This window comes from Sparus aurata, chromosome 8 (genome assembly GCF_900880675.1).
Source record: "Sparus aurata chromosome 8, fSpaAur1.1, whole genome shotgun sequence".
Lineage (NCBI taxonomy): Eukaryota > Metazoa > Chordata > Actinopteri > Spariformes > Sparidae > Sparus > Sparus aurata.
In genome coordinates this window covers 24688242-24703208 of record NC_044194.1, presented here as the reverse complement: position 1 = coordinate 24703208, position 14967 = coordinate 24688242, and the positions used below count along the sequence as shown (strand labels likewise).

Genomic DNA, 14967 nt, shown 5'->3' with positions numbered 1-14967 from the left:
TCAGCTCTGGGAGAGATGGGAGCGCCCACGGTGATGATAGGACCTCTGCAGCAGTCCTTTTGTACAGACACGCACACAGGGAATGTCTGCCGGGACTGAACCTATTCAGGTAATAGAACCACGACACTCTGCCTTCAGGAGCCGCTGTGGATATTACAGAACACGATGAGATGAGGCAGCGCTGTTTTTTTTTTTTTTTTTGCAGATATCCCCACATTTGTTTCTCTTTCCCTTGTTTGTTGAAATAGGCCGTCTGCCCATTCCACATCTGAATGATTTCATTTCTCTTATCCGTCTGAGAGGTTCTGGCAGCAGTTTGGAGTTTATTGGATATCTGGTTATGCTTGTTTTGATTAGGATTCCTACAGGCCGTATTAACTGTACAAAGCACACAAACAACCAACAGGAAAAACTCCCGGGTGCACAGTAAACCTGTCACGAGGCTCTTTGAGCTATTCCCGTTTTTATAGTCATCCTTTTGTTGAGCCTCACCAAACGATAACTCAACAAAACGTCTCAAAACTAATTGAGTTTGTGAACAACTGTGGCTTTTTTTCTGCTTTGTGTCAAATTATGTGCATAATCAGAGCAGTATTGTTTTGGATGAAATACCCCTTTGAGTGTAATTAGAGTAACAAAGCGACGTGGAGAAACAGGAAGAGACGCTTAGACTCCATCTGAAAGTACACCTCCCGTCCACATGAGGCCTAACAAAGGCCTTCACCAGTCTTCTCTTTTTTTTTTTTTTTTTTTTTTTTTCTACTGGTACTGTGGCTGGAAGTCTCAAGTAATGCAGTTCTGGCCGACTGATTTTACATGCCAGTTTATTTGCTGAGACCATAAAAAAGGAGCCGTAAATAGGAGCTATGGTCAGCGACCGAAACAAAGGCCCACACTATATTTCACTTGTGTTGAAGGTCTAAGCTATAATTTGCAGAACTTTAAATGTAAAATATCAATTGACCTTAGAATGAGCTGGAAGAGCTGGTCTCAGGACTGTCCAGTGGAGGAAACCAAAAAAAAAAAGCGAATTAACACACTGAAGGCATGTCAGTGTTCATTTAAAGTTGTCGACTTCCTTAACTGTGAGTCTGTCATTTGCGGTAATACTTCTGGGTGAATCAATTATCCCTTGTAAGAGCCTAGACGATTTACAGAAAAGAGGCAAACCGGCGAATCCATACGGCTCGATTAAGACGACCCGATGCATGCATTGCGGGGACGCTGGTGCTGCTGTGGGACATTCCTTTCCACCGCTGAGGTCTTACATAACATGCCACTATCGATTCACAGACACGCCGGCTATAAAAGGAACAGGGCGTGCGATCGTTTTCAGCGGGGAGCAAAAGGCGAAGGGACAATGTGAAATATTTTCCTGCTTGTTTTTCACATTCGCCTCTCATGCCCTCCACCAGGCTTTTTTTTTATTTTAGGGGGATTTTCATTCTTCTCTACCGGCTTCCATCTTTCCACATTAAGCAGAGCCAGGGTCACGGCACTGGCTGTCGCTGGCACACTGCCTGTCAGCTTCACTTATGCCTGATGGACGGTGGGCTGAAGCAAAACCCAGCCTGAGTCACTTTCTATCAATATCGGCTGCTCCTTGCCTCGTTTTACACCGAAGCGAGGACTTTCAGAGACCTGTTCAATCATCTGTGGCTCGGAATATAGTTTGCTTTCACTTTTACTGCTGCTGTGTGTCTTCAGAGTGAGTCATGAAACAGCCGCTATCTCATTAGCAGTGTAGTGTAGTACATGGTGAGCAGGTGGATATCACCAGCTCTATGCTAAATCTGAAGCTGATTTTAGCTCAACTTTTATTTCTGGATTATCAAATGTGTTATTTCAAGTTCAAAGAATAAATATAACTTAAAACGACGGATGTGTATGAAACATTCATATATGTAGGAATACATTTTTTCACTATACAGACATAAAAGTTGTATTTTCATTTGATTTTCAGCAAGAAAACCATGCCTGTTTCGAAAAAACTGTCCGAAAACATGAAATCTTTATGTGTTACCCTTCGTCTACAAATGTGTTTCCATCGTGCGTGCCTCCGACTGCCCATCGCCATATCCAGACCAGAAGCGGTGGTGTGTATCCCCATGTGAGAGGCAGGTGGGTGAGGGCAGGGGGCACTAGCAGAGCCCACCAGGCCCAATCCATCACACGGTGACAGGAGCCATTAGAGCATGGAGGAGCATCTGTGGAGCCCCAGGTAAGAATGTATTGGCTGGGTTGTGTTTCCTTTTACCCCATCTAATACACAGCGAGGGTATGTATGGATGTCATATTTGGTATGCAGGGTCTATAGCTCACACACACACACACACACACACACGTGCTGTAAACATAGCTGCATAGCTGCATATGTTCGGTGGGACCTCCCTCCCTATTGCTAAGGTCAGGCCTCGCCGGCCCCACCAGCTCCCCGACACCTGAGCTCTCGGCACAGGTAAACTCTGTCAGCTCCGTCACCCTCCAGACACATAACACACACACACACACACACACACACACACACACACACACACACACGTGCTGAAAGCAGTGACCTTGCGCTAATAGCCAAAGTGTGAACAGAAAACGGGAAGTGTGAAAAGATAAAGTGCGTGAGCTTGACATTCACTGAGGGCCAGCTGGGTCTCGTCCCAGATTTGGAAATCATTTTCCGGTGGCTGCGTCGTCGCACGATGGGCGTGACCAAAGGCGATCGTCAGAGGAGCACATCACGTTTCTCTCAAGATACATCTGAGCCTCTGTGTGGTCCTACCGCGCCAACATGACATCACCAAGATAAACCCCCTTTATACGGTCTACAATTTCAAAGCATCAGATTGCTCTATCATGTTTTCAAAGGGTGCTCCAGTCGTGAGCATCAGGCCCTCGGGTGCTGAGGCTCCTACAGTACCTGTGTTCTAACAGCATCTTCTCTCCTGTCTGAAAAGAACTCACTGACACTTTCTGCTTCTGGTTACGAATGTGGATGAGGAGTGTAGCATTATGTGGGCAGGACTGTCAAACAAAAAGAACAATGGACCGCCGTGATTAAACAAAGCCGCCCATCAGAGGAAAATCATAGTGCAGATGTTTACATTGATTTATAGGGCCAAACAGGTCTTGTTTTTTCCCATGGTTAGAGCTTGTGTTCAGGCCCATTTCACCTCTTCAATTGTCCAAACATTTATTGGTCAACTAACAAAGGAAGACCGGCCAAGTTCTCAGGACAGACGATCCATTGCCTCATGCTATGGAATAAAAAAAAAAAAAAAAAAACACTGTGAGATCACATTAAAAAAACATTCCTTCCTCAACTAAATCACGAGCTCCAATTGTGTTTCACTATCTCTCACTGAAAATGAGCCTTATTAACCGACGCTGTGCAGGAAACAGCCTCGTAAAAAAGCATGTTTTTTCCACATAAACCGTGGTCACACCGCACACCCGCTCTGTTGCCAGCTATGTTACATTTGAATGCAATAAACTCATTGCCTGAGAGTAGCTCAAGACAGAAGAACACATGGCTGTAAATGCTTTAATCAGGCACAAAGGCAACTGGAGAATATCAGCACCGTAAAGGTCAGTTTGAGTAAACAGTTTAATGACAGGTTTTTGTACCACGTTTTTGAAGACAAGTCTTGGAAAGAACTAATTAGAGCACACTGTAGGCTGGCACCAGTTATGGACACTGTATGGGCTGGTGGGCTCGGCTCTTAACATACACACTAATGACTGAAAGCAGGGAAAAGAAAGAGGGGTAATGTTTGTACAGAGGCATACAGGAAATTATGGAGCATGAAAAGTTCAACTTAATTCATGCATATTCTGTATGTATATATTCATTAAAGGTACAATATATATAAAAAATTGGACACCTGTCGAATTCTTACAGACAAATAGGGGGCAGCATATCACCAGCTAACTGCTGCTAACTGTAGCTGCCATTAGCTAATGAACTTGTAAACCATGCAGCGAGCGGCCGGGGCACCAGGGGAGTGTTGCTGTTGTTTACTATCGGACTATCACCTCTTGACAAACTCTTGCATGGGGGCTAGCTGGTTAGCATGCTAACTTCAATTTACATCTCTCCGACACGATACAAAGGCGTCTTCCCCGCGATCTCAAAACTGTTACTTCTCTACATTCTGTTGACAGTTTTGTTCAATTTTTGAATGTTTAAAACCAAAATTGTTGCGTGCCGCACCTTTAAAGCATCTCTCTCAAGACATGATGGCAGACTCGAGAGCACTGGGATCGTCCTCGAAAGGTCACTCACATGCAAAGGTTACACCAAATCTCTTAATAAGAGCTTTCCTCACAGTTCGGACGCCAAGGGCTTTGACTCCGGCGTCAGCGTTAACCGAACATGTGCTTATTCAATTACTGACTGGGCACCATTGTTTCCCCTCACGCCGCCTTGGTTCCCTCTACGAGTCTCTCAGCGAGAGAAGTTCCCTTGCTCACTGGAACACAAGCAGGAGGTGTGCTCCACTTGAATGAATGACTCTGAATACTGAATATTTAAAGAGTCTATTGGAGAATATGTGTTAGTCTAATCCCTTTAAGGATTTTGTACTGCCCAGGGACAATTTGGTTTGATGAGTGGAAGAAATGGATCCTTGTAAGCCCTAAAGCTGACATTACACAGACAAAAGCATGCAAGAAGAAACCCATGAGCGGTACACAAACAAATTATAGTCTTTTCAAATTGACAATATGATATGGCCCAATTTAAATACAGCATGCTTCAGCGCAATGTCCCTTTTTACACAATAATTTCTTTCATTTTGCTAAAATCCTGAGAGAAAAGCTTTCATTTTTTAGGTTTATTTTCACATACAGTTAACTGTGGAGCATGATTCTTTTGTTCTGCCACATATAACCAATAAACCTCCGTCCTCTGCGTTCCCTCTTCCCTGTGACTTGCATGCAGAGAGTTCCCATTTGAAGTCCTGGTGACATGAGTTATGAACCTACGCGGGATTACAGGGAAGCTCTCAGTCTCCATTCAACCTTCGATAAAACCGCACACAGAAGCCGTAACGACGCGACGGGAGATTTGCAGCAGATACGGAGCTGTAATGTAATTGACTGTGTGCCACGATCAGATAATCAGGCCCCATTTCACCCGTTTCCGACGTTAAATGTCAAATGACTGCAGCTGGAGTGGAGAGCCGGGTTGATAAAGCGTGGCGCTGGCCAATTGCGGCCCGTCAGTCACGCGAGTGGCCGGACTCCTTAGTTCGAACTGAAGGATGACTTTTTATGTACTGGAACAAGTGGAAACGCTGCAACAAGGCGACGGCTCCTTTGTCATGCTTGTGTGCCTTGTTTCCCTCTTATCACACGACACTAATGTTAGAGTCCTGCTCTCCCATCTACAGCGCACACTTCCGTTTGGGGAGTTAGCCGCCACGTTTTCAGCACCTGATAGATGTGGAGCCCTAACTTGAGGCAGGGGAGGGGGACTGTATTCGTCTTCACTGTGAGCGTTTTCAGCTCTGTACATAACTAATGTTCAGGCAGGCGGCGGTTGGAGGCTGGACTCGCCCCGAGGAATAACTCCCGCTGCCTCTCATCACTCAAAGCGGCTGCCTCCCTCCTCAGAGACAACGAGACAAATGCTCGCGGCTCCACGAGGACAACAGATCAGGTCGCAACACTCGCACATATGAATCTATGATCACAGAGCGCCATCCCATTACAGAGCAGACTTGTATGACAGAAAACCCCCCAAGTGAACATGACTGAAGCGACGATGACAGCTCCGCGTCTCCGCTTCCTTTTATGTCGTCTGTGGAGCGACTAAATGACATGCTGCCATAATGACTATTGTCAGCTCAAAGTTGCGCGTCAGGAAACAGCGAGCCATATATGGATATATATATTTTCAGAAAAATGCGCTGTTTTACGGTCTGTGAGTGAAAAACGGTTAGTTGTTTTGCTGGGTGTTTTCTCAAAGTGCCTGACAACTCACACAGCCCCTTATTTTCCTCTTCGGTGCAAGAGCTACCCACAGCGAGCCTCTCTTGGCCTCTTTACTGCAAGAAAAAGGATTTCTTTCTTCAGACTCTTTTTATCTATTTTTTATCTTTTTTTCTGGCCATTTCACTTAAAATGATTTTTTTTTTTTTGTTATTTAAAAGGAGCACTATGTAGTTTTGGAGAACTCAAACTCAGAATTTTAATATTTACAATATTAATGAGGTAATAATACACTGACATACATTTTTTTCCACAACTGAATAAACAAGCTGTTCTCAGAGGAAAGAAGGTCCTCGGAACACTGTGGCAGGGTCCGCCACATATAAACAAAGAGAAACAGAATAATATTGTGTTGTCCTTTTCTCTTTTTCCCTTCTGATTAAAATGTCTTCCCCAAAACTACATAGTGCATGCAGAGGTTTTTCCACAGGTCACTCTATAGACTACTTTTATTTTGTATTAGGCTAATACCTTACAAATGAGTGTGATGTGATGAATCTTTAGGCTCTAGCTGTTCAAGTACACCCTGCTGCTTTAATGCTTTAAATAGAAATGGCTTCAGAGTTTCTAATATCACAAAGGTCTCAAGATAGAGGGTGTCGTAACTGGAACAGACTGTAAAGCTGTGACTTTGACATTGCTATATTACCAACATTAGCTGCACTTGCTGGGAAAGAAAACCATCATTTTAAGAGGCCTAAAACCTCCTGCCAAACAGGTTCAATAAGTAGTAAAAAACAGAGTGATTCATTTTTTCAGCTGCTTAGTTTTGGGGCCATTGCACTGCTTTTTTTAACTGGATTACCCATGAAACTAAATAGATTCAGCATGTAAAAAAAGGGCTGCCTGAGCCTCGACCAGAACAAGTTAAAGAGAGCAAATCATCGCACCCTTTTCATCAGCTCCACACCGGCTCCCCGTCTCTTTAAAGTCAATCTTAAAATCTATTACGGCTCTGAAAGATTTAGTACTTTAATACTTGGTCCAGCTGTGTCTCCCTCTGTTCTCCTACCCTCCACTTAGGTCATCAAACACTACAGCTTTGGATGTTGCAACAGTTAAAACAGAGAAGAATCAAGAAGGCGCCTTAACGTGTTACTGACCAAAAAATGTGGAAAAGCCTGGTCATGGACATTCAACGCGCGACTTGGAAATGTAGATCGATAAAAACATTTTCTGAAAAATGTTATTATCCACATAGTTTCATTGTATTCTAAATAATTTTAATCTTTTCAGTGTTATAAGAATTGTTGTGAAGAGCTTTGAGCTGCTTCTTAGGTATGAGAGGTGCACATATTTACTGTATGAATTGTTCCAATGGTCACCACTGAACAAAGATACAATTTTACACAAACCCTCACCAACATTACAAATGCTGCTCTCTGAAGTAGAGACACCCCACTGGCTGTGCCTTCCTCCAGCCTAACACATCTGCCCCTGGAGACCCTTGCCAAGTTAGTTACCCAAGATGGCACACCATGAAAGAAATCTGTGGGGCCTGTAACTATCTGCCAGTCCATTTCTTTTTCCAAAGACAATGGGATCAGCAGGCTTTGTGGATTTTCAATCAAAAAGTTGAAAAACTGTCAGCTATGAGGCATCATCTCCTTCAGCCCTCTTGGCCCAGCTTCCTCTCTAGTCTAGCCATGCCTGACAAGCCATTAGAAGGCCTGTCGGCCTGCGGCAATGGATGGGCCATACTCCAGAGGACGCGGGGAGTCAGATAAGGCTTAAATCATGAGAGGACAGTGAGGAGAAGATGGCTGCAGAGGCCCTCATGCTTCACTTCAACACTATGCTGAGCAGGAAAAAGGAAAGGCTGGATTTTCTCTTCACTTAACCATTTTCTCTCTTTGTTTCTCTCCCTGCTGACCCCTACCCCTCCTTGACACAAAACACATCTCAAAGCCAACCTCTCTTTGGCTGCTCCGGAGGCCTATTGTCACGTTTGTGCACAAGCCTTGTTGAATTTGTTATGATGGGTAGAGAGTCATGGGTGTCACATTGACTAGAGAGCAAACAGTAAACACTCCTGACAGGAGCTGTTGGAGAAAATGGCAACTTAATGGCTGAACGCTTCAGAAGCGACAAGAAAATATAAAATGGTCATCGCTTTTTGTTGTCTCAGCAATTTCCTTTGAAACATGTTTTCAATTTCTTTTCTCTCTCTCACCTTGAACGATGTGAATGCACAAACGTGGGTGCGCGCACATTCACACACACACACACACACACACACACACACACACACTAATGTACAGGTATATACAGTATTGCACACACATACGGGGGGAAACTCTTGAAGGCAGGGACCCAAAAGCAAACACCTACAGTATAACATTTCTAGGATGCAAAATGGTACTAGGATCCCTACTGACTTCAAAGTGTCAGTCTAGTTCATATTTATTTAAAGGTGCTATATGTAAGAATTTACCACCTGTCAGATTCATAACACAAACTCAAAGGTGGCAGCATTTAATCAGAGTTAGCGCTAAATGCTGCTAACACTAGCTACCATTTGCTAGTTAGTTTGCTATGGAGCTAGTGGTCCAGACTGTGTGCTTGGACCGCCAGGGAGGTGTAGGTGCTTACATCACTAGCGCAAGAGCTTTGGACTAGAACAGGCCAGGCCAGGGCCAGCTGGTTAGCATGCTTACTTAAGTAGATACCTCTTCAACATGATACTTCACATTCCTTTGATAATTTTTGTACATTTTGTTAATGTTTCTGACTAAATTCTTCCATGTTTTAGCTTTAAATATAACTTTTTTTCTATAGAAACATCTGGCGTGCCAATTTTAACCTTATGGCAGGCCAACTTTTGACCAGGGGCCTCACTTTGAGCTTCTAAAGAGACTTGCACTGAATGATTGGTTGCAATGCTAATGGGCACCATGTGGCAAACAGCTCACTTTTTGTCATTATGTTTTATAAAGACATCATCCATTTCAGGATAATAAACGCTAATGGGTCAATAAGCTTTTCATTCTCACACTGGGTTTGGTTTCATTAACTTAAATTGGTTCTTAATTTGGATGTTTACAATTACATTTTTTCCAAGACAAGAAAACAGAGAGTCGCATGAGCAGACAGATTTGAATTCAAACAGGCAACAATTTGAATTATAAGACAGGACCTAAAAAGCGTAACAGGCCAGTTAGTTTAATTAATTCAGATTATTCATCAATAGATGCAGTTATAAACACCTTCTTCACAAACTGAGAGAGAAATATTCTGTTTGCTTTCCTCTCCTTATGTGCGTTTCCTTGCGTTGTACAGAACACACAACAATCTGGTGTGAATGACACAGCTGTGCATATACCGGCAAATGATGTTCGAATTATATTGTGATGAAAAGCAAACAGAACACACATATATAGCACACACACAGGCGCACACGCCTACAGTGTATCGACTTTCCTTTGCTGTCTGACTTCATCAGCAGGTGCAGGAAATCTAATGCATGTGAAAAGCAGCAAAGCGGAGCAAGAGTAAACTGTGTACCTTGTAGAGGAGCATGATGACCTGCCGCAATTTGAGCCTGTGGAAAACACAGACGTCGTAAAGCGCTGATACAGCCAGGACGGTCACTCCAAGCTCCTTCCACAGCATGCTGCATGCAGCGCAGCCCAGGCTGCCCAGGAACCAGGCCAAGAGCCGCCAGGGCCCGGCGTGGCCCCGCAGCTTACAGTGACGTATGTAGCACAGCAGGGACAGCAGAAAGAACAGGGCGGCGCCTTCATCAGCCCGACCCACGACACCCGCTACTGCCTCGGTGTGGATGGGGTGAGAGGCGAAGAGCAGGCCAGCCAGCAGGCTCCACAGGCCTCCTCCGAGCAGCAGGCGAGCCAGGGAGGTAAACAGGCCCGTCACAGCCCCGTGGACAGCCACGTTAACCAGGTGGTAACCCCAGGGCTCCAGCCCACCCATGGCGTAGTTGAGGCGGAAGGAGAGGGTGCAAAGGGGCCGATAAGACTTATGGCTGCCACTGTGAGTGAGTAAGGTGCCCCAGAAGTCATCGTAGAAGATGTTTGTCCAGGGGGTCTCTGGAAGCAGGTCCTGATTGGTCTTGATTGCACGGCTGTGAAGAGAAGGGGAAAGATTAGAAGAACACGTCTTGGGAAAGAAATAGATTATTTATATAACTTAGACGGAAAGATCAAAAAAACATTTGATCCAGTACTGAACGCTGACACTTCTGTCATTTCAATTAATGTCAAACTGCCTCCCTGTCAGACCACTTCATTGCTCTGCCACATTCGGGAAAAGCGCTCCGTCTGAAAACAGTGTTTATGGTATACAGCACTTCTTCCGGCAATGCACGGCGAGCTCTCCGAGGAGGATGCACATCTATTCTTTACCAGTGCAGACTAAGCAGAAAATATAGGTTGCAATGAAATGAGACTTTGCATTTGCTTACAGCTTTACCCCGGGAGTGTGGTCATGTGGCATTCACAAACAGAAAATCAGAGGGCGAGCTTTGAGCTCTGGGCAGCTTTGCCACCACAGCCACAGCTCTCACAGCTGGGGAACTGGGGATTAAGCAAGAGCGCCACGCCCTTAACCACAAACATATACTGGCACGCAGTAGGGGAACGCCATGTTGGCAAATGCAGCTGAGAGAGAGGCGACCTGCGGCGACAATGGTCATGGCAGCTCAGAGTCTGTCCGGGGATGAAGCTGCAGTGGTGCATGAACAGAGATATGTCCATTTTTAAGGACAATTCTAAACACATAATGTATGCTTTCAGCTCGACTTGGCAGGCATGGCCACTAGGTAAGGGGCCGATTTGACTTCCCTTGTCAGGGATGAACCTGTGTGACCTAACCTAACGACGCTACATCAGCCACAAGCTACGAGTGTCATGGCTGGGGAGACGGGCAAGCGGGGGTCAAAGGAGGGAAAAAGGAAGGCATGTGCCCCTTTCAGGAATGTTAAACGCTTTCTCCCATCTTTTCTGTCACGTCGGCTTTTAGTGGGACATGTCGGTGCCAGTGATTTGAAGGCAACAGAATAAACCTCCGCAGAGAGAAGGCGGTTGGCAGAAAGCAGAACAGAGGTGTTGCAATTAAAGGCGAGATAGATGGGACGTGAGGCGTGATAACAAGCCAAGTGCGCCAGGTTGCGATGTGTCGTCACAGCAGTCGCAATTAGCACACTCAATTAGTTCAGAAAGTGATGGGTGGGAAAAAGGTGGGAGGGAGCCAGAGACAACACGAGGCGAGAGGTAAATTACTTGTTTTATCCGTGACCAAAATCAACATAAATGTGAGGGAGATTAATGAGACAAAGAAGCATTTCGCCCAAAAGGTGATGAACGTCTTCCTCGGCTGTTCTGAAGCTCTTAAGCCAAACACTTTACCTTGGCAACTGACACCTCCCAATACCAGAAAGCTCATGGGGAGTTCGGTGTTGGTGCAGCATTCATCAAATCACAAAAAGGACCAGCTTTCTCTGAGAAGGGTCGGCAGGTGTGATAGATCTAAGGGAAATAAAGACTACCTGGCCCCAGGATGTTGGAAGAGGCAGAGAAATAATCAGCCGGGATCTAATAGAAATGCCTTGGATGTCAGCGCACGGATGATTGGGTTTCTCGAGCTTCTCCGACGGACTGGCGGAGGCTCCGGCCCTTCACCAGCAGGCTTTAGAGTCGGTAGCCCAACTCTCTACTTAATGACTCAGATATGCCAGTTTATTTTCTCTGGCCCATTTGTCAACTGAGATCTTCAGTCCACCGCAAGATGCTCACATAAGAGGTATTATGGTTCAATTACATCTCAAAGCCGTTTTGGAGACAAGTGCGCTCTTTTTCCATTGCACAGTGCGGTGGAGCCAGCGAGGCCAGATACATTATATATTGCCTTGAAACCACACTCAAGTTTTTTGGCAGCGAGGGAACAGACAGGAGCCAGTGCCAGTCGCTCAAAAGACCACCGCGTTTACAGCCCTGGTGAACCTCCTGAGTTCCTGTGTAGGGGGCTCCCAGATTGTCTGCTACATTTAAGTGGCAGAGGTAGGCGAGGACCTAACACACTGTGGTTGACAAGCAGTGACTAGGGAGAAGAGAAAGAGGGAGATGTAACGACTTAACCCACTCTGCAACAACTACTCAAAATGGAAGAATGCAGCTGATGTAACACATTTGCATCACTGTGATCAGTCTTCCAAAATTCCACACGTCCACACCAGAAAAACAGCTGTACACCTCATCCGTTTGAGCAGTTTATTATGAATCATATGTATGTTTGTTGGGTGTCAACCTCTAGGGGCTGTGATGATTTTGATGGGAACAAAGGAGGAAATCAGGTGGCATAGAGCGTCATAATACCCAAAGTACGGTTGGCTGGATGGCTGGAAAACGCCCTTATTACCTTAACGGTCATATATGGTATGTCGTTGTGGGAGCAATTCATACGACCCCAACTCCAAAACACCTGAGATGCTGGGTAAAACAAATAAAAACAGAATGTGATCATTCACTTTTTGATGTACATTACATTTACTAAAAACAGTGATCTACAATATAATGTATTTAAAGGTGGGAGTCATTGGCAATCTCCGAATCAAGACTTTCAGGTATGAGGACGGGTTGTCCCAATCTATGTCAAATCACTAATCCACTACAGATCTTCATCATCGTCAGACTCTCTGAGGGCTAAAAGGCCAGCTGCAGAGGTAGATTGAGTTTCTGCGGCTGGCTGGGCCCATTTCTCAGTCGAGCTGGAGGTAGGGAGGACCTCTCTGTGCACTGCAAACCCTATCCAGCTGGGAGCACATTCCTCCCCCAACCGCGCGCCTGTGCACCGACTCCCTGAGGAACGGGGGGATCATGTGGCCACTAACAAGAGAAGCCCCTGAAAAACTTTTTACCTCCCATTACTCAGTCTCAAGCATCTACTTCACGCTGCCAACCTCAATTCCACCCAAACTTGTCTGGATCTCTGTCATGTGCCTCAGTCTGTTTGCTTGGTGAAGTCAGGGCCTTAAATGTTATCCTTGTTTGGATTTTCTCTGAGCACGCAGAGTCACTTTGAGCACTTTGATTATTAAAGTTAAAGTTTGTTTACTTATAGTATGGAATATGAAGACAGATAATGCTATGATCCAAGCTTTCTGTGCCTATACATTACACTGTACACAATGGCACTAATTAGAATAGCTGTGCTGAACCCGGGGACCCTCAAAATGTTAGCAGCGTTTCCTCAACTCAGTATTTTTAGAATAGTGCTGCATGACTTCACCAAAACAACTGTGAATCCCGCTGAAGAGAGAAAACAAAGAGAGCATTGTGTCGGTTGCTCATATCACAGGCTCTGACTAACTCTTCCTACAGCGTCACAGAAAAAGATCATTTGTGCTTCAACACAACAGACGACAGGACGAAGAAAACAAATAACCCATTTCTTCCGAAGCGCAGAGACCAACTGCTTATGCAATTTAGTTTGCATAAATGAGCCTCGAACAAAAGACAATGGCTGACCGTGTAATTATAACCCGAGGGTACAGTAAAACCGATTCCCGTTTAGGTGTACCCTGAGTCCTTTCTGCTGAGTTCAAAATCATTTCCATGAAATATGCTCCCACTATCTCCTTATCCCCTCAGCTGAGAAGTAATCGCATGAGAGCCAACCTCTTTTTCCCCCGGAACAGCTTCACTTATAATGTGAATGCTCCAGTAGGGTGGAGAAAAATAGGCAGGTCCAGTTACAACAGGATCTCACGTAAAGAGGCTATCTAAAATTGAAGATTGATTGGCTCTTTGCAAGGAGTCTAAGCAGCGGGCGCGCACAGGAGATCGGACTTAATATTAGAAAGGAGATTGAAAAGCAAGGACATGTCATCGGGGCTCTTCCCTTTGCAATCACTAAATGAATTTGGGATGAAGCTGTGAGTGAAATAGAGCTGTAGGACCAGAATAAAACCTTTATAAAATCCTTCAAAGCGTGGTGGAAAAGCACTTAGAAATAGGCAAACTGCTACGACCAAAGAATGTATATGTTGGGTATCCATCTGCAAATCATACAGGGTGCACTGCACAGCCACAACCTTGATCCTATTTCAGCAATTATAGCGGTTTTCTATTGAACACGATTGAGAATCCGATGATGAGTTCAATACCACTCTCACGTCTGTCAGTTCAAAATGAGGCCGGAGCCAGCAGCTGGATAGCTTGCAGTTAGCTTAGCTTAGCTTAGCTTTGCATTAGCACTTGAAACATGAGGAAGCGGCTTACATACATTTACATACAAAATCCAACTACCATCACTTCTGAAGTTAGCTCATTAACACATTAAATCAATGGCAGAGTAAAAGATAGATGTTCCGGTGTTACCCCGGATTATGTGCCAGACCATTTGCTGACCGGAAGCAGTGACCTCCTGAAGTCTCAATCTTTTTACTTTTGACACCCTTTCAGGCTAATTGTTATTTGTTATTCTGGGATATATTATTAAAACTGACTTGACTTACCTGGCAACCTAATGGTGACAGCAAGACTTAAAGGAAGTAACTGACTCACAGCCAAGAAATAGTCCCTGTTTCCATTCTTGGTGTTCAAACTCAGCCGGCTGCTGGCTCCAGCTTCATATTTACCAGACACGAGAGGAGTATTGATCTTCTCATCCAACTTTTGGCAAGCAAGTGAATAAGTGTATTTCTCAAAATGTCAACCCATTCCTGTTGGGCCAGGGTTTTGAATGGGAAGTTTAGTGTTTGGTTACACTTGCACTTTTAAACAATCTGGGTAAAAGTTTGTCAAAAGCCTTCAGACAGAAAAAAAACAACAAAAAACTTCAGTTTTAATAAGTCATAACCTTTAATACTTGTCTCTTATTTCTACCACAACAGCTGCCTTCAATTGAGTTGCTTCTACATCCGACTACCACCTGTACCTAATCCATTGAGGAAGGGAAAGTATTTTGACACTGATGTCACAAACGTTAACAGGAGAGTAAACAGATTAAAAGAATGACAACGCA

General features: G+C 44.7%; 1 protein-coding gene across 1 annotated transcript in view; it reads right to left on the bottom strand.

Annotated features, from left to right (window-relative positions):
* tmtc2b (transmembrane O-mannosyltransferase targeting cadherins 2b) overlaps positions 1-14967 on the bottom strand; it is a 104798-nt gene that overhangs the window by 49478 nt on the left and 40353 nt on the right. The window contains exon 2 of the mRNA XM_030426122.1: positions 9493-10069. Within this exon, the coding sequence (XP_030281982.1) occupies positions 9493-10069 (577 nt within the window). The remainder of the gene's footprint in view (positions 1-9492; positions 10070-14967) is intronic.